General features: G+C 33.8%; 1 protein-coding gene across 2 annotated transcripts in view; it reads right to left on the bottom strand.

The window, feature by feature from the left end:
- The window catches only part of Ap1g1 (adaptor related protein complex 1 subunit gamma 1), an 80,107-nt gene that overhangs the window by 38,478 nt on the left and 24,052 nt on the right, over positions 1 to 17,577 (bottom strand). For both annotated transcript variants that reach the window (XM_005318394.4, XM_078032617.1), the window contains exons 2-4: positions 14,626 to 14,829; positions 6,010 to 6,134; positions 2,760 to 2,901 (exon numbers count right to left, since the gene is read on the bottom strand). In XM_005318394.4, coding sequence (XP_005318451.1) covers positions 2,760 to 2,901; positions 6,010 to 6,134; positions 14,626 to 14,826 — 468 coding nt within the window. In that variant the 5' untranslated portion in view covers positions 14,827 to 14,829. The remainder of the gene's footprint in view (positions 1 to 2,759; positions 2,902 to 6,009; positions 6,135 to 14,625; positions 14,830 to 17,577) is intronic.

The following is a 17,577-nucleotide window of genomic DNA, read 5'->3' as shown; positions in this document are numbered from 1 at the left end:
TTTCTGATACTCATTCCTCTGAATAAGAAAACCAACAGATATAAATACATCATGAAACTGAAGGATATAAACTGCAAATGCTTTAAATCTGCTGTTAACTTTAACAGCTTCTATACTGACTACAACCAACACTGCCAACATTAAAATCATCTAAGTGGGATACGGACCTAGCTCAGTGGGAGAGCACACAGGTACAAGAGCCTAAATTGAATCCCCAGTATAAGAAAGGAAAAAAGTAGAAGGGAGGAAGAAAGAAAGAAAATAATTTGAAATATACTTAACTAGTCTTCACTAAAGAAAAGATTGTCTTATTAGAAAGAAAAGTACATTTAAAGATCAATTTTCAGGCTGGGATTGTGGCTCAGTGGTATAGCGCTTGCCTAGCATGTGTGAGGCACTGGGTTCGATTCTCAGCATCACATATAAATAAATAAAGGTCCATCAACAACTAATAAAATATTTTTTAAAATAAATAAATTAATTAAATAAAGGCCAATTTTGGGGCTGGGGATGTGGCTCAAGTGGTAGCGCGCTCGCCTGGCATGCGTGCGGCCCAGGTTCGATCCTCAGCACCACATACAAAGATGTTGTGTCCACCGAAAACTAAAAATAATAAGTAAAAAATTCTCTCTCTTAAAAAAAAAAAAAAGGTCAATTTTGTGCCGGGCGCAGTGGTGTATGCCTATAATCTCAGCTGCTCTGGAGGCTGAGACAGGAAGATTGCAAGTTCAAAGCCAGCCTCAGCAACAGTGAGGTGTTAATCAACTCACTGAGATCACTGTCTCTAAATAAAATACAAAATAGGGCTGGGGATGTGGCGCAGTGGTTGAGGGACCCTGAGTTCAATCAACCCCAGTACCTGCCCCGCCCCCAAAAATAGACCAATTTTATTTATCCACCCTAAAGTAACCACAGCTATTATTTTAGTCAAAAACTTTAAAAGTTTAGACAGATTAACAAGATTTCTGTTCATTTCCCCCATGGTGAATTGTGGGGAAGGGGCAGCTAATCCAAAGGAATATTTTATTTAATGCAACAATGTGCCTTATAAGAGTAGCTCACATAGTTAAAAAAAAAATACTGGCTTACAAATTAAGGAAAAATTAAACTCTGCATTTTGGAAGTAGCAAGAGACATCACATTGGAGGTATTCTCAATAAAATCCTCAATTACCAGCTGATTTATCATCAGAAACTAAAGAGGACAAAAGACAGTGGAATGACATCTTTAAAGTACTGAAATAGGGCTGGGGATGGGGCTCAAGTGGTAACAGCGCTTGCCTAGCATGCGTGAGGCACTGGGTTCGAGTTTCAGCACCACATAGAAACAAAATAAAGACATTGTGTTCATCTAAAACTTAAAAATAAATATTTAGAAAAAAAAATAAAGTACTGAAATAAAGACTGTGTACCAAGAATTGTATTTCCAGCAAAACTGTCCTTTCAAAAGGAGAGGAACAGGGATGCATCTCAGTGGTAGAGCAGCTGCTTCCCATGTGCAAAACTCTGTTGCACTGCTTTCCAGAACGGCTGAGAAAGGCACAGTAATGCACAAGCATTTCCTTTTCTCTTCTCTTTTGTAAATGCCAAATGGCAAATTTTTAATTCAGTAATTCTTTCTACATTTATTAAATGATATTGCACATTAAGTAACAGCTTTTCAATTTGCATCTGTTTATTTATCAGTATAGGCTTATCGAGTTCCATTTTACTCAGGGGATTAAAATCAATTGCAATCATTGTTTTATGTTTGCTCAATTTGAATCAAGATAGAAGTCCCAGAACGAAAAGAAGGAAGGGAGGGAGGGACCAACGAACGAACCAACAAACTTTGTTGGCAGCCATCATTAAAGGTATATCATTGAAATGGTTTGGCCCTTTCATTGCTTCTTTCTCACACCATTAAAAAAGAGGCACAGTGGCACGTGCATGTAATCCAAGGAACTTGGAAGTCTGAGACAAGAGCACTGCAAGTTCAAGACCCACCTCAGCAACTTAGTGAGGCCCTAAGCAACTTGGTAAGACACTGTCTCAAAATAAAAAACAAAAAAGGGATGTAATTCAGTGGCAAAGACCCAGTAGTAAGTAAATAAATAAATAAAACAAAGAAAGAGAAAGAAAAAAAAAAAAGGCACAGTAAATGCCAACCAGATGATGATAGGTGTTCATTTCATGGACTTTTAAATTCCATACATTTTGTTTACAAAAGCTTTTGGATTGAAGTATAACTTAAAAACTCAACAAAATGTTTATATCAACAAATGAGTGCAGATAAATTAAGAAAACAGGAATAAGTCTCTTCTATTCTCATCAGATATACCAATTTTAGAAAGTGAGTTCTACATCATTCCCTCAAGGAAACTGCCATTCCAGAGATAAAGGCACTCAAAGACATGAGAGCTAATAGTATAAGAGTTAATTCATGAGCTGGGAGTGTGGCTGTGGCTTAGTGGCAGAGTGTTAGCCTAGCATGCACAGGCCCAGGTTCAATCCCCAGCACAAGAGAAAAAAATTAATTCATAAAGACCTTCCTGTTATCAATTTGTTTTAATATTGTTTAAATTATTTAGGAAGTGATATGCCACCTAGGATATCTAATACACTTGCTTGTTTATAAATAATTTCCTAGAAAAATGTGGAATTAAGATTCACATGTAGCCATTTGAAATATATTTTCTGCAGAGAGAAATACTTTATATCATATGAACTTTCAAAATAGTAATCTGCTTTCTAATCCATATTAATTTCATTAAAAGTTACCTTTTTCCTTAAGTAAGAGTTGGAGGTTTTCAGGAGCTTCTCTACCTCTCCTGCAAGATCTCTGCACATCTCTGAGGAGCCCATGCAGCCGAGGGTACAAAGTGCTAGCCCCTGCACAAACTGTGTGCTATGATTAAGATCACTACAAAAGAGAGAAAGGAGGGAGAAACAAACACACTTTACCTAGTGCTCCCATGAACAAACTTCACAATTCAGTGAACAAGTATAGAATGATTCAAGATTTCTCCAATAATAAAAATGACTAACAGGAGTAATTAGAAGGAAAATGTTTCATCCAAATTTATTACAAATTAGTAGTACAGTGAGCCGAATGACAGTCCCTCCTATAAATTTACACCCAAAGTTTCCAAATACCTAAGTACTAGAAATTGAACAAAATGGGCTGGGGTTGTGGCTCGGAGGTAGAGTGCTCGTCTACCGTGCATGAGGCACTGGGTTCGATCCTCAAAACCACATAAAAATAAAGATATTGTTAAAAAAAAAAAGAGAGAAAGAAAGAAGAAATTGGGCAACATGTTATCTGACAGATGTGAAAGACACCCACATTAAAAAACTTAACAAACCAATGGAAATAAAAACTAGCAACAATAAAAATATGGAACAAAAGTGTTTTAAGAGATGTTTAAATGATCTACTACAAACTATATGATAAGATACACAATAGCCAAAATACTCTTTAAAAAAAAAAATCAGAAAAACAATCTCTACCATAAGAGCATACACAATAGAAATTGTTAGCCTCTACAATCTTTGATCTTACGCTTTAGTATTAACTTTTAAGTTACATTAAATAATTTTTAACATTTTGTTCTTTCAAAAAAATAATTATCAGTATCATGATAAAAAAATAAGCTAATAAAGCCACTTTTAATAAACTAAGCCATATATTTTCAGTGAGCCCCTATATCTGATTGTGCACATACAGATGCTGATTATTTGGTTTCAGTGTGTCCCTCTCCAAGGTTCATGTATTAAAAACTTGGTCCCCAGTATGTTGATATGAGAGACAGTAATAAGTTTTTAGAAGAAGAACTTACTGAGAAGTCATTGGGAACTGATCTTGAAGAGTAAGTTAGTAGAGCCAGACTGGCCCTCCTCTCTCTCTGGCTTCCTGTCTCATCAAGTGCTCTCTCCCTCTCTCATGTATGTGTTACCACCATCATGGTGATGTCAACTAAGTGGCTCTTACTAGAGACCAAACAAATTAGAAAAAATGGAAGGAAAGAAGGAAGGAAGAAATGGAAGGAAGGAAGGAAGGGAGGGAGGAAAGGAGGGAGGGAGGGAGGGAGGGAGGGAAGGAGGGAAGGAAGGAAGAAAAAGAAGGAAGGAAGAAAAGGAAGAAAGAAGGGAGGAAGGGAGGAAGGGAAGATAAAATATTCAAAGCTTGAACTGGTAAACTTGTCTGATTAGTATAATCCTTCTTGTTATCCAGAAGCTGAATTATCCTTTGGGTTATGCTACAAGCTTTCAGAGTATTTCAGAGTATCCTTTAGCCCAGCATGGTTCAAAGGGTCTCTGGAAGACATTAAGACTTTCATAGAAAGTCCACGTGATCCAAACTATTTTCATAATCTTAACACATAATTATTCTATAATCCTAACAAATTATTATTACTATATTGACATTCTGACAACTGATGGTGCAAAAGGAATGGTGCTCATTAGAACAAATCAAAGGAAGGGCACCAAACTCTACTCGTAGTCACCATATTCAAAGCAAACTTTCATTATTAAGCAATAAAAACTGCTGAAAACTATGATGCCCTAAAATACAAACAAACTCACCAAAAACAAAAATCACACATTCATTAGCAGATTAAAAGAAATAACAGGTCAAGCATGATAGCACATACCTGTAATCCCAACAACTCAGGAGGCTGAAGCAGGAGGATCACAAGTTCAAGGTTAGCCTCAGCAACTTATTCGAGCCCTAAGCAACCTAGTGAGATGTTCTTTGTTTGTTTTATACTAGGGATTAAACTCAACCATTGAGCCACATCCCCAACCCTATTTTGTATTTTATTTAGAGACAGGTTCTCACTGAGTTGCTTAGCACCTAGCTCTTGCTGAGGCTGGCTTTGAACCTGCAATCCTCCTGCCTCAGCCTCTCGAGTTGCTGCGATTACAGGTGTACGCATCCAGCCCTAATGAGATCCTGTCTCAAAATAAAAAAATAAAAAAGATTGGGGATGTAGTTCAGTGGTAAAGCAACTCTGGGTTCAATCCCAGTACAAAAAAGAAAGAAAGAGAAGAACAGAATGATCTAAACCATGGAATAAAGTAGTTGATCAATTCTCAATTGTTTAAAAAAGTAATAAAATTCACTTAGGGTTTGGCTAGTGCTTATTAAAACTAAACACAGATGTATTCTTTACTTATGTGCCTCATTCAATTTTTATCAAGCTGCAAACCTACACTTAGGTTTGGTATTAACTCTAATATGAACTTGCTACCAGCCAGAACTGCCAAATTAACATGTGACTAAAAGTGTGAGTTATAAGGGCAACAGAGCATGCAAGAAAATTAAAGCAACTCTCTTAGAGGGTTATCTAAAGTAAATGTATAAAGGAATCATGCTGAACATCTAAAATGTACCCTCCATGACATCAAGGATTTCTGACCATTTTTTTCACTCTCTATTCCAGTGCTTACAATAAAGTTGAATAAATCAATCAACTTAATATTTTCATTATTAATGAAAGTTAAGTTTACAGACTTGCTATATAAAATGGGCTGGAGACATGGCTCAGGGGTTAAGTTCAATCCCTGGTATAAAAAAAAAAGCTACATATTAAAAACAATAAATACAATTCCATACAACTGATCTCAGATGAACTAGACTACACTCTCTTTTTACCTTTAAAACATATTTACTCAGAATATGCGCTAGTTATTTTTTTCACTAGTAATTTTTAATACATATAAAATTTCATTATTCATGGTATTTTAAGTCCAAGAAACTTAAGAATGACCAGATATCACCAATGCTTTTTTTCTCTAAAAGTTCAAATGTTCATTTCATTGAAACATATTCTTATACCTGAAGATACATAATACCTTCATTTTCCTTTGCTCATTAGCCTCTTTACATATTAAGCTACTGAACCAAGAGCAATTCAAATACATTCTATAAATTAAATATAAAATAAGTAAATAAAACCTCTTGAAGTTTTATTGTAAGAAATCCCTAAAAAAGGCAAAGCAGTTGTAAGACAGAGAAAAGACTTACTTTTTGATACAGTTGGTCATAAGAAGATGGACATCTTGTCTTTCATCTAGTAGCAGCATTGCTCCTAAATAGCCAATGCGTTTGTCTGTAAATTTCTGAGAGGCAATAAGCTTTAGGCACTCCAACTGAAAAAAAATAAAAAGAAAAGAAAATGAAATTAAGACCTTGCTGTCTGCTGTCACAATCTAAAAAAAGTAATGCATTTAATCTACAGCCACAGATGACACAGAAGTATAAACCTGTATCGTCAACGCTGTCTAAATAAAAAGGCAAAGAGTTAAAACTTTTGGATATCTTAATATTAGTATTAAGTTCTGGAACAGATTATATTGTCAAGATCTCATAACACCTAGCATTTAAAAAAATCTGTAAGTTTTAACTTAGTTCTACATATTCATACAAACTAGTCAAGTATTATATTAATATATCAAATTTCTAATCTAATCCCTCGCTTATATTAAATGAACACCTAATTCATACATTTAAGGCTTGGTCTATTTTGAAAATCAAAACACTCAATAACTGGAAATAATGTAAGTACCAAACAGTATCCAAAACATCAAGAATGTACAATTAATTGAAGAAAGACAATACCTAAATTTAGTATGTGGAAAGTGCCTCATTTAGAGCTTAACCAAAGTATTATGAGACAGGTGAGGGTTTAAGAATCAAATATAGAAAAAAAAAATCCAGAGGAAAACTCAGTAGTAACATTAACCTAAAATGTTCTACATTTATTCTTTACGTAATTGTCAGAAATAACCCCTCACGGCCTAAAACTCCTTGTAGTTGAACTTGGACTTTCTTGAAAGTCACAATCACTTTGATATACTTTATCATTCCATCTTGACAAAACAGGAAAGGTCAAAACATTCCCACTGGAACAGTGGTTTTCAAAGGGCATAGGCAAGTCAGATTCCCCAAGTCAAGTTTTCAAAACTATGTTCCCCTTTAGAACCATGCATTCTAAGGAAAGGGGCTCCAATGGAGACTTGGGTACACAGGAAGCTAAGATCATGTCAGATTACTTTCCATTACAAATTTATCTAGTAAGTTCAGAAGTGAAATTGAGGGACATAAAACAGTTCCACAAATAGAATTGTTTTGAGCTATTTAAAAACTGCTCTTCAATGTACCTGCATTTTTAAGAAAATACCAACAGTTAGTTGATTATCATGAGTACGCCAAAGTCTCCAAAGGAGACTGACAGAATTATGAATATAAAAGTTATTTCTGAAAGGATATTCACAAAACTGATACCACCAGTTGTTCATAAAGAAACTAAGTGATAGAATGAAAAAGAACAGAAAGGATAGTCTTCATCATAAATCCTTCTGTATCTTTTTTTTTAATATTTATTTATTTTAGTTTTAGGTAGACATAATATATTTTTTTATGTGGTGCTGAGGATCGAACCCAGTGCCTCATGCATGCCAGGCAAGCGCTACCACTTGAGCCACATCCCAAGCCCCTTCTTCTGTACCTTTTAAATTTTCAATCAATTAACTATCATTATCTATAGGATAGTCTTCATCATAAATCCTTCTTCTGTAGCTTTTAAATTTTGAATCAATTAATTATCATTATCTATTCCAAAGAAAAATAAGAGTGGATTAGGAGAAAAAATTAAAATACAAACTGCAGGATGAAGTAATATAATTACTTAGGGAAACTGTTTCCAACTCCAAAGTTGAACATCATATATTTCAAAAAAAATAACCAAAAAAAAAGTATTCAAAAAAATAACCAAAAAAAAAAAGAGTCTCATTAGTTTTATGGAAAAGACTTAAAATTGAACACCAGAATCTTATAAAACTATAAGTCCAGCCAGACACAGTGGCACAAGCCTGTAATTTCAGTGGCTTGGGAAGCTGAAACAGGAGGATTTCGAGTACAAAGCCAGCCTCAGAAATAGCGAGGTGCTAAGCAACTAAATGAGATCCTGTCTCTAAATAAAATACAAAATAGGGCTGGGGATGAGGCTCAGTAGCTGAATGCACCTGAGTTCAATCCCTGGTAACCATCCCCCAAAAAATAAGTCCATTAAATATCAGCCCTTCTTGAATAACTTATATTCATAAAGAAAAATAATTGTGGTATTCAATTTTTGTGGACCCTATAGGAGCTTGCCGAAAATTATGTTTCTAATCTCTAATGGGTTCTCCACAATGGCCGTTTTCTCCTGCTGCCAGTTATCTTACATTATTCTTCTTTTATCAATTTCTCCTTTGCCAGGTCGGGGTTGTGGCTCAGCGAGCACTTGCCTAGCATGCACGAGGCACTGGGTTCGATCCCCAGCACCACATAAAAATGAAAACAAATAAAATAAAGGTATTGTGTCCATCTACAATTAAAAATTTTTTTTTAATTTCTCCTTTGTCAACACCACTTTTAACTTCTGTCTTACTATTCTTGCTTTTTCATAGCAACCTTCTCACCTCTCCCTACCTTTCATCTAAAAGTACTGTTAGTGATCTATTTCCTACTCGGAATTTTTATATTTTCTTCCAATTGTGAGGCTGTTTTGAGGTGCTTGACCTCTATATAGGCATTTTGCTTTAATTTGGTAAACTCCATGTATCAACCAACACTCTCACTGATACACAATTTAAAGGCTATATAAGAAAACCAACATTTATAAGAAATGAAATACACATGACACAGTTATACACAAGTTATGAAAACAATTAGGAAGAGCACCCAATTCAGGTCAGGAAAAGAAAGAAAACATCAGAGAAAGGCTCCTATCTCTTTACATAACACATCATGGAATAGAAAGAAATTAATCTACATTAGGAGCAGAACCTCTTATCTTCCTGATTCTACCTAGAAACTTTAAGCTGTTTTAACAGCCTGGCGCTAGGTTAAGTAACTGAGCCACACAGAAGGACAGAAATTAAGAGTCATACCTCCACACCCTGCCTTTCCTTCAAAGAAAAAAAGTCACTCATTTTTTGCAGGCAAAAAGTGAAGTGGCCTCAGAATTCTATTCAGCAGAAACAAGACAAGTCAGCCACTAGCAATAAGCCTAAGAGACTAAAGCTATCAGCCCCTTTGGGAACAAAAGGACTTAGAAGTGGTTCCCAAACCCGACTGCTCAGAATCACCTGCAAGAGGTTTTGGGTTTTTTTTGTTTGTTTCCATGATCCATCTTTCCATTTACTTTTTTAAATTTTTTATTTGTTTTAATTAGTTATACATGACAGTAGAATTCACTTATATACTTTGATATATCATACATAGATAGGATAGAATTTCTCATTTTTCTGAGTATACATATTGTAGAATCATATTGGTCCTACAGTCACATATGTAAAGTAACAATGTCTGTTTCATTCTACTATCTTTCTTATCCCTACATCCCCTGCCTTCCCCTCCTTTCACTTCCCTCTACCTAATCTAAGGTAAAGCTATGCTTCTTCTTTTTTTTTTTTTTTTGCCTTTATACATGTACTTTGTTTTGGGGAGTTTTGGCATTACAATTCTTAATACACATTTATACCACAATTTTTGTATCTCTTTTTGTATATAAAGTATGTTGACACCTAATTCAAATCTTCATACATGTACTTTGTATAATAATGTCAATCATATTCCACCATCCTTGCTAATCCCCTGACCCCCTCCCTTTCCCTCCCACCCCGTCTGAGAGTTTTGGAACATAAGTCACTCCCAGGAAATTCTAATGGAGTAGATTTAAGATAGAGACTGGCGATTTAATTTTTACATTTTTTTCCTAGATAATTTTGCATGTTCTAATTTTTTTTTAATCTCAAATCAATTTTTAGAAAGAGAACTTTTAAAGGTTTCTGGCCTTGTTAAATTTTCCCAAAGTACAAATGTTGCCTTTTATCAATGTTTAATCTGTTGGGGGGGGGGGCTGTACCCATTCTGTTAGCTATTAGAAATTTCACACAAGGTCAAATGCACGTCTGCATTTGCTTTTAAATTTAACAATGGAGCTTTATGATGTAAACAATCTACAAGTGACTGGTTAGATCTTTTCAAAAGCTTTTACTTTACCTTTAATATTCAGAAATAACTCAATATATAAAAACCAATTATATTGTTATATATCTAGAATATGATTACTAAAATTTTTAAGAACACTCATAGCAATGGTAACAAGAGCTCTGGATAACCTATGAATAAATTTCTCCAAAGACATATAAGACTTTATGTAGAATATTGTATAAAGTTTCAAAAAACCTAAAGAAGTGGAGTGCTATACTACATTGATGGAAGAGATAACTCTTATACACAAGTAATAAGGGACAGCAGGCCAGGTTGGAACCAGGAAGAACAGAATGCTGCCCAACCTGTAAGCGGCCTACTGCTGCCATGTGGAAATGTGGATCCAGACAATCTATTCATAAGAGACACTACAAACCCAGATTCTATGAAAATTTCCTTAATTTAGTTTACATATTAGTAAATTCAAAACTTTTAAAGACTATGCAAGACCAACAAAACACATATATGGAATAATTCGGCCACTGTGCCACCAGTTTTCTACTCCTACAATCTACCTAGCTCAACTTTATTTCTGGATTGTGTTTGGTCCAGATACATCGAAGAGTACACATCTTATTAGAAATCTATTATTGCCTCTGTTATAATGATGTTGAGGATACTATATCCTGAACCCAGGATCTTGAGTATGCTAGACAAGCACTCTACTACTGAGCTACATCACCAGCCCTTTTTTATAATTTTTATTTTTTATTTTGAGATAGGATCTGGTTGAATTCCCCAAGCTGGCCTCAAACTCACAGATCTCCTGCCTCAGCCTCTGGAGTAGCTACGATTATAGGTATATAAAACCAAGCCCTATAAAGATGCTACTTCTGATATTACTAAGATATGCCTAAAATAAAAGATCTTTTATAAGAAAATCTTTTAATAGATTTCAGTGCTTTGAAAAGCTTTGTTTCCTATCCTTGGAATAAAAAAAAATCACAAAATGGGTAACATTTAAAGGTTTTTTATGTACAAAATGTAACTGTCAAACATTGAGTAACTCTTGGGCTGGGGTTGTGGCTCAGTGGCAGAGCACTTGCCTCTCACATGTGAGGCACTGGGTTCAATCCTCAGCACCACATAAAAATAAATAAGCAAAATAAAGATATTATGGGCTGGGGATGTGGCTCAAGCGGTAGCGCGCTCGCCTGGCATGCGTGCGGCCCAGGTTCGATCCTCAGCACCACGTACAAACAAAGATGTTGTGTCTGCCGAAAACTAAAAAAAATAAATATTAAAAATTCTCTCTCTCTCTCTCTCTAAAAAAATAAAATAAAATAAAATAAATAAAGATATTGTTTAAAAAAATTTTTTTTAAATTGAGTAACTCTTAATCTTCATAACAACCCTATGAAGTAGGCATTAGAACTGTCTCCATTTCACAGACGAGGAAATTAAGACACAGAAAGGTTAAAGATCTTGCTCAAAGTCATACAGACAGAAAAATAACAGAGCCAGAATTCATATCCATGCAGTCTGGTTCCTACAGTCTTGCTCTTCAATTCTGACAACCACCACCACAGAATTGATTGTATCTTTTCTTGCCTTGGCTTCCCTACCAAAAGGCCCTATACTGGCCTTATGTTTTGAATTCTTCACTCCCAACTCTTAACCTTGTACTATTCTTTTTCTCAGACACTAGTAATTTATGCTATCTCAAATCTTTTGTACAAAAATACATAATAACAGAAATAGCTATTTCTAGATCTGAACTAAACCCAAAGAGTGCATTTTAGTGTTGTGCGAGGCTAGTTCTAATCCCCTAATGCTTACTAGCTGCATGAGTTTAAACTCTAAATTTCAATTTCAACCATGGGTTTTACTATAAAACGTAAATGAGATTTCTTAAGTATGCCTACTAGACATTTTAAAATTTATACATGGTTCATATTTTATTCCTACTGACAGCATCATATTAGATACTGCAGTAAAAAGTAAAAAGAAACAGGTGAAATTAGTTTTAATAATATATTTTATTTAACCAACATACCTAAAATATCACTTCAATATATAATCACCATAAAATTAGATTTTTTTACACTTTTTTTATACTAAGGCTTCTAAATACAGCATGTACTTTTACACTTTCAGCACATTTCAATTTGTACATATTTTTGTCAGAAATACTTGAACTGTATTTAGATTTCATAAAACTTACAATTGATTAAGTATAATCACATATTCAAATTGTTTAAAACATAAAGTTTTCCAAAACCGAATCAAGTACTCAGAATTTATTTTCCTTCAATATCCACCTCAATTGAACTAGCCACATTTCAAGAGATCAATAGCAACATATACCTACTAGCTACCATAAAGAATAGTCTATCTAACAAATAAAATGCAATTAAAAGGTGTCTGAAATACACAATAAAACAAAAATGGCATTGCTATTCATATATGCAGGCAAGGTATTTAGACATTAACCTTTTTACAGGCATATTATAAAGAAAATTCTTAATAGATTGGGTACCAAATTACTCATATGAATAGGGCAATAACTTATTCAACCAGATGAAACAGGCTAAGAGACTTAACATTCCTATCCCTACTCAGAAAAATCTTTATTTTTGTACCAAAATTTTAGCACAGCTTCCTTGAATAGTCACTTTCTAACTAAAAATTAAGTATTTTATCAAACAATTAAAGTTCCAAAATACCCCAAAATGCAATCCAGACAGACCTAGAAAGCACATTTTATTTCACTGTTATAGAAACCAATATTTAAAAATATACATGTTCTACAAAATGAAATCTTTTCCAAAGTCTTAAACCTACTCTTATAAGATTTGAAGATTCAAGAGTTTGTCTTTAAAGAACTCCACAGAGAATATATAAATATACTGTTTCCAAGACATTAATAGTAGTTATTTCTGAGTGGAAGAATAAGTCTTCCCCTACTAGATTATCTTTGATTTTTATAGTCCAATTCCTAATATGTAAGATTTCTATAAATCTAACCAAATGTTTCTACAAAATATATATATATATAAACCATCAAGAATATATAGGCAACCATTTGCTTTATATAATGTCATGCGCTATATGGATAACCACCTGGATCAAATTCGGATATGATAAAAGCTTGCAACTTGAAACATTAAAACCTTGAACTTTAATTACACTCCTCTCTCTGTAAGAATGAAATATGAAATCTATATCAAAGAAGGTATTTATTACATTTTAAAAAACTGTTTATGACAAGTGTGAAGGAGAAGAATGCTACTATAACACTAATTCTGTCCAAAATCAAACATGTAAATGAATATTATTTATAGGAGATAACTGTTCTTTTTTTCTGCTTCCTTTCTCTGATCCAGTTGTTCTTTCTTCTATTATATAATATTATAATATATAACATAATATTATATTATATAATATATAATATAATATTATATTATATAACAACTCAAATTTTCTTTCTCGAACTAATGCTCTCTTCCCACACACAATCATTTATTTCCTTCTCTTTTTTTAAATATTTTTAGCTGGAGATGGACACAATACTTTTAAATTTTTATGTAGTGCTAAGGATCAAACCCAGTACCTCATATATGTGAAGTGAGTGAGGCAAGCGCTCCACCACTAAGTTACAACCCCAGCCCCTCAATCATTTATTTCTAAAGAGGCTAATCAACCCCCTATGGTGAACATAACACTAACCAAAGCCAGTCTAATAAGATTCAATCCCAGTACTTTGTAGTTTTAACTTGTGGGCAGGAGATCTTCTTCAATTGAAGCTGTTGAGCCAAATGTATGAAAATAAGCTGATGATCATCTTTCCTGATAATTAAATACAAGTTATCTTGGAAAAAGGAAACATAAGTGGTTATTATACTCCTTCTTCCTAATGTTGTACATTCTTTTAATTTTTCATTTGTTCCCTAATAAAACTCTATAGCATATAATTCTTAAATAAAATTTAATAGTGCTAATAAGACATTTAAAAAACAACTCACTATTCCATTCTGTGACAATCATGCTTTCGCAATATAAACATGAAGAAAGCTCTTATCACTGAGAATATCACCTTCAAACCCCAGAATAGATACAATAAATAACATGTATTTGTGTGTATGAGAGAATCAGCAAGCAGACCCACAAAGAAGTTGTAGCAATCCAGACATGACAAAATGAATGCTACAAAATCCAGACAAAAATGAATGCTATTACTTGGCAACTAATTTCTTTATTTAAAAACATTTTCATGAGTTTTTATATATAATATCATGCACAGAGAAAATAACTAAGAAAACATTAACAAATACTTTTTACATACTCCTCATAGTTCAGGTCCTCTGGCAGAATAATCACAAATCACTGATTAATCCTAGTCAATTTTTAAGTAAGGCAGCAAAAGACTCTCTGATCCACATAAAGAGCAATTCCCATTGGAAAGGATAATTGATGGCTATATCAAGACTTTCCAGGTCTGCAGCTTGCTCTTTCAATCTTACCCTCAGTGCCAAAATGATTATAGTAGAAACTAAAAGGCTACCAAAAGTACCTCCCTGCCAGAAAAAGACTGACATTCCCTGAGCTATGGTGTCATTCAAAGATGTGTATCCTTGCTAGATGTGGCCCAACCCATCCTACCTGTCCAAAGTGAGCAGGGTAGCCCAGCATGTGCATATATAGTAATTTTGCCACATTTCGACACCGGTATGTATTGTCTTCTTCTCTAAATGATGACCGGATTGCAGCACATTCTTTTTGGATCATTTCTCGTTCTTCGGCTTGGGTTCGGGCTGTCCGGATGGTCCGGATCAGCTCCCGCAATCTGATGGGGGCTGGCATCCTCTGGATTTGGAAAGACATTAAACAGAGATGTTCACATTTTTTGCTACCAAAACAACCTGTATAACTTCTCATATAAAAATTCTAAATGATAATACAAACAACAATAAGTGTTGGTGAGGATGTGGGGTAAAAGGCACACTCATACATTGCTGGTGGGACTGCAAAATGGTGCAGCCACATGGAAAAAGGTATGGAGATTCCTTGGAAAACTGGGAATGGAACCACCATTTGACCCAGCTATCCCACTCCTCGGTCTATACCCAAAGGACTTAAAAACAACATACTACAGGGACACAGCCACATTAATGTTTATTGTAGCACAATTCACAATAGCTAAACTGTGGAACCAATCTAGATACCCTTCAGTAGATGAATGGATAAAGAAAATATGATTGATATATATATATATATATATATATATATATATATATACACATACACACACACACACACACACAATGGACTATTACTCGGCAATAAAAGAAGAATAAAATCATGGTATTTGCAGGTAAATGGATGGAGTTGGAGAATACAATGCTAAGTGAAATTAGCCAATCTCAAAAAAACAAAATCCTAATGTATTTTCTCTGGTATGAGGAGGCTGATTCATGGTGAGGTTGGGAGGAGGAGCATGGAAAGGTTACATGAACTGTAAATAGGGCAAAGGGAAAGGAGGAGAAGAGAGGGGGCAAAGGAATAAAAAAGATGGTGGAATGAGATGGACATCATTACCCTAGGTACCTATATGAAGACACGAACAGTGTGAATACATTTTGTATACAACCAGAGATATGAAAAATTGTGCTCTATGTGTAATATGAATTGTAATGCATTCTGATGTCATATATAACAAAGTAGAATAAAAGATTTTTTAAAAAATTCTAAATGATTTTAAGAATTCAACATTTACTCAATCTAGTTTGCCTAAACAAAGCAAAGTCTGCTAAACTTCAAAGTGAATTTTGGAAAGGCTACAAACAAAAAAGTTAAAGTGTTAAATGAAGCAAAATAAGACTTAGAAACATCAATATGTAAAGTCCATCACTAGTATACTAATATCTTAGGGTCTAATTCAACACAAATTTTTACTCAATCTTTAAAGCAATAAGAAAAGACATACTATGCCTAAGCTTAATAAAAGAGAAAGTTTCTATTCAACTGCTTTAAATTCAACATAGCTCAACAATGTATCAGATGAATATAATCACAGTGATAGTTCAACTCAACAAAATATGAGAAATTAGGAGAGAGAATCCAGTTCTCAGATTAATCAGTAATCATCTATCCAACAGTAATCATCTCAGAACACTGAATATACTAGGAAAACAAGATGAGGAAAATAATAATAGACCAACCTCAGAGGATATGACTATTAGTGTCATAAACACCTTTTAAAAATAAAAATAATAGACCCATAACAGCCCAATAATTAATGGGAGAGAAGGGTAAAGATGGAGAATGTATACTACCTAAATTCAAGAACTACTACAAAGCTACAGTAATCAAGACAGTGTGGAACTAAACATAAGGACAAACAAAGAATAATGGAGCAAAATGGAAAGTTTAAGAATAGACCCATAGGGCTGGGGTTGTAGCTCAATGGTAAAGTGTTTGCCTCACATGCGTGAGGCACTGGATTCATTCCTCAGCACCATATTAAAAAATAAATAAAAATAAAATAAAGATAATGTGTCCATCTACAACCAAAAACATATTAAAAAAAAAAAAGAATACACCCACACAGGGCTGGAGTCATAGCTCAGTGATAAAGCACTTGCCTAGCATATGAGAGGCACTGGGTTCAATTCTCAGCACCATATATAAACAAATTTAAAAAGTCCATTGATAAGTAAAAAAAGAAAAAAGAAAAAAGAATAGACCCACACAATTATGCTCAACTGATTTTCAACAAACAGCCAAAGTTATTCCACAAGAGAAAGAATAGTCTTTTAACAAATAGTACTACATATCTATTTAGGATAAAAATTAACCTCAATCCTACCCTCACACAATAAACAAAAATTAATTTAAAATAGATGATATGGGCTGGGGTTGTGGCTCAGTGGTAGAGTGCATGCCTTGCATGTGTGAGGCACTGGGTTCGAGTTTCAGCACCACATATAAATAAATAAATAAAATAAAAATCCAACAACAACTAAAAAAACTGAAAAAAAAATAGGTGATATAACTAAATGCCAAAGCAAAAACTAAAAATCTTAAAGAAGAGAAAAAAGGAAAAAATCTTTATGAACTTAGGTTAATCAGAGTTCACACACAACAAAGAATTAAAGAAAAACTCGATGAACTCGACTTTATAAAATTTAAAACTTTCACTCTTGAAAAGACACTATTACGAAAATAAGGTAAGCCACAGAAAGACAAAATAATCACAATATATTTCTGATAAAGGATTTGTATTCAGAATATATAAATTATACAACTCAATAAGACAATATTATTTTTAAATGGATAAAAGATTTGAATAAACACTTTTCCAAAAAAAGATACACAAATAACCATAAGCACATAAAAAGATGTTTAGTATCATTAGTTAGCAAGGAAAATTAAAATCACAATGAGATACCATTCCATACCATTAGAATAGCTAAAATTAAGACTAGACATACCAAGTATCAATGAAGTTGTTCACAGGAATAAAAATGGTTCAACTACTTTGGGAAATAGTTTGATAGTTTTTTATGAAGTTAAACATACATTTAGTGTATGATTCAGCAAATCTGCTCAGTA

The sequence above is a fragment of the Ictidomys tridecemlineatus genome, chromosome 15, assembly GCF_052094955.1.
Source record: "Ictidomys tridecemlineatus isolate mIctTri1 chromosome 15, mIctTri1.hap1, whole genome shotgun sequence".
Lineage (NCBI taxonomy): Eukaryota > Metazoa > Chordata > Mammalia > Rodentia > Sciuridae > Ictidomys > Ictidomys tridecemlineatus.
This window is presented reverse-complemented; position numbering and strand designations above follow the sequence as displayed.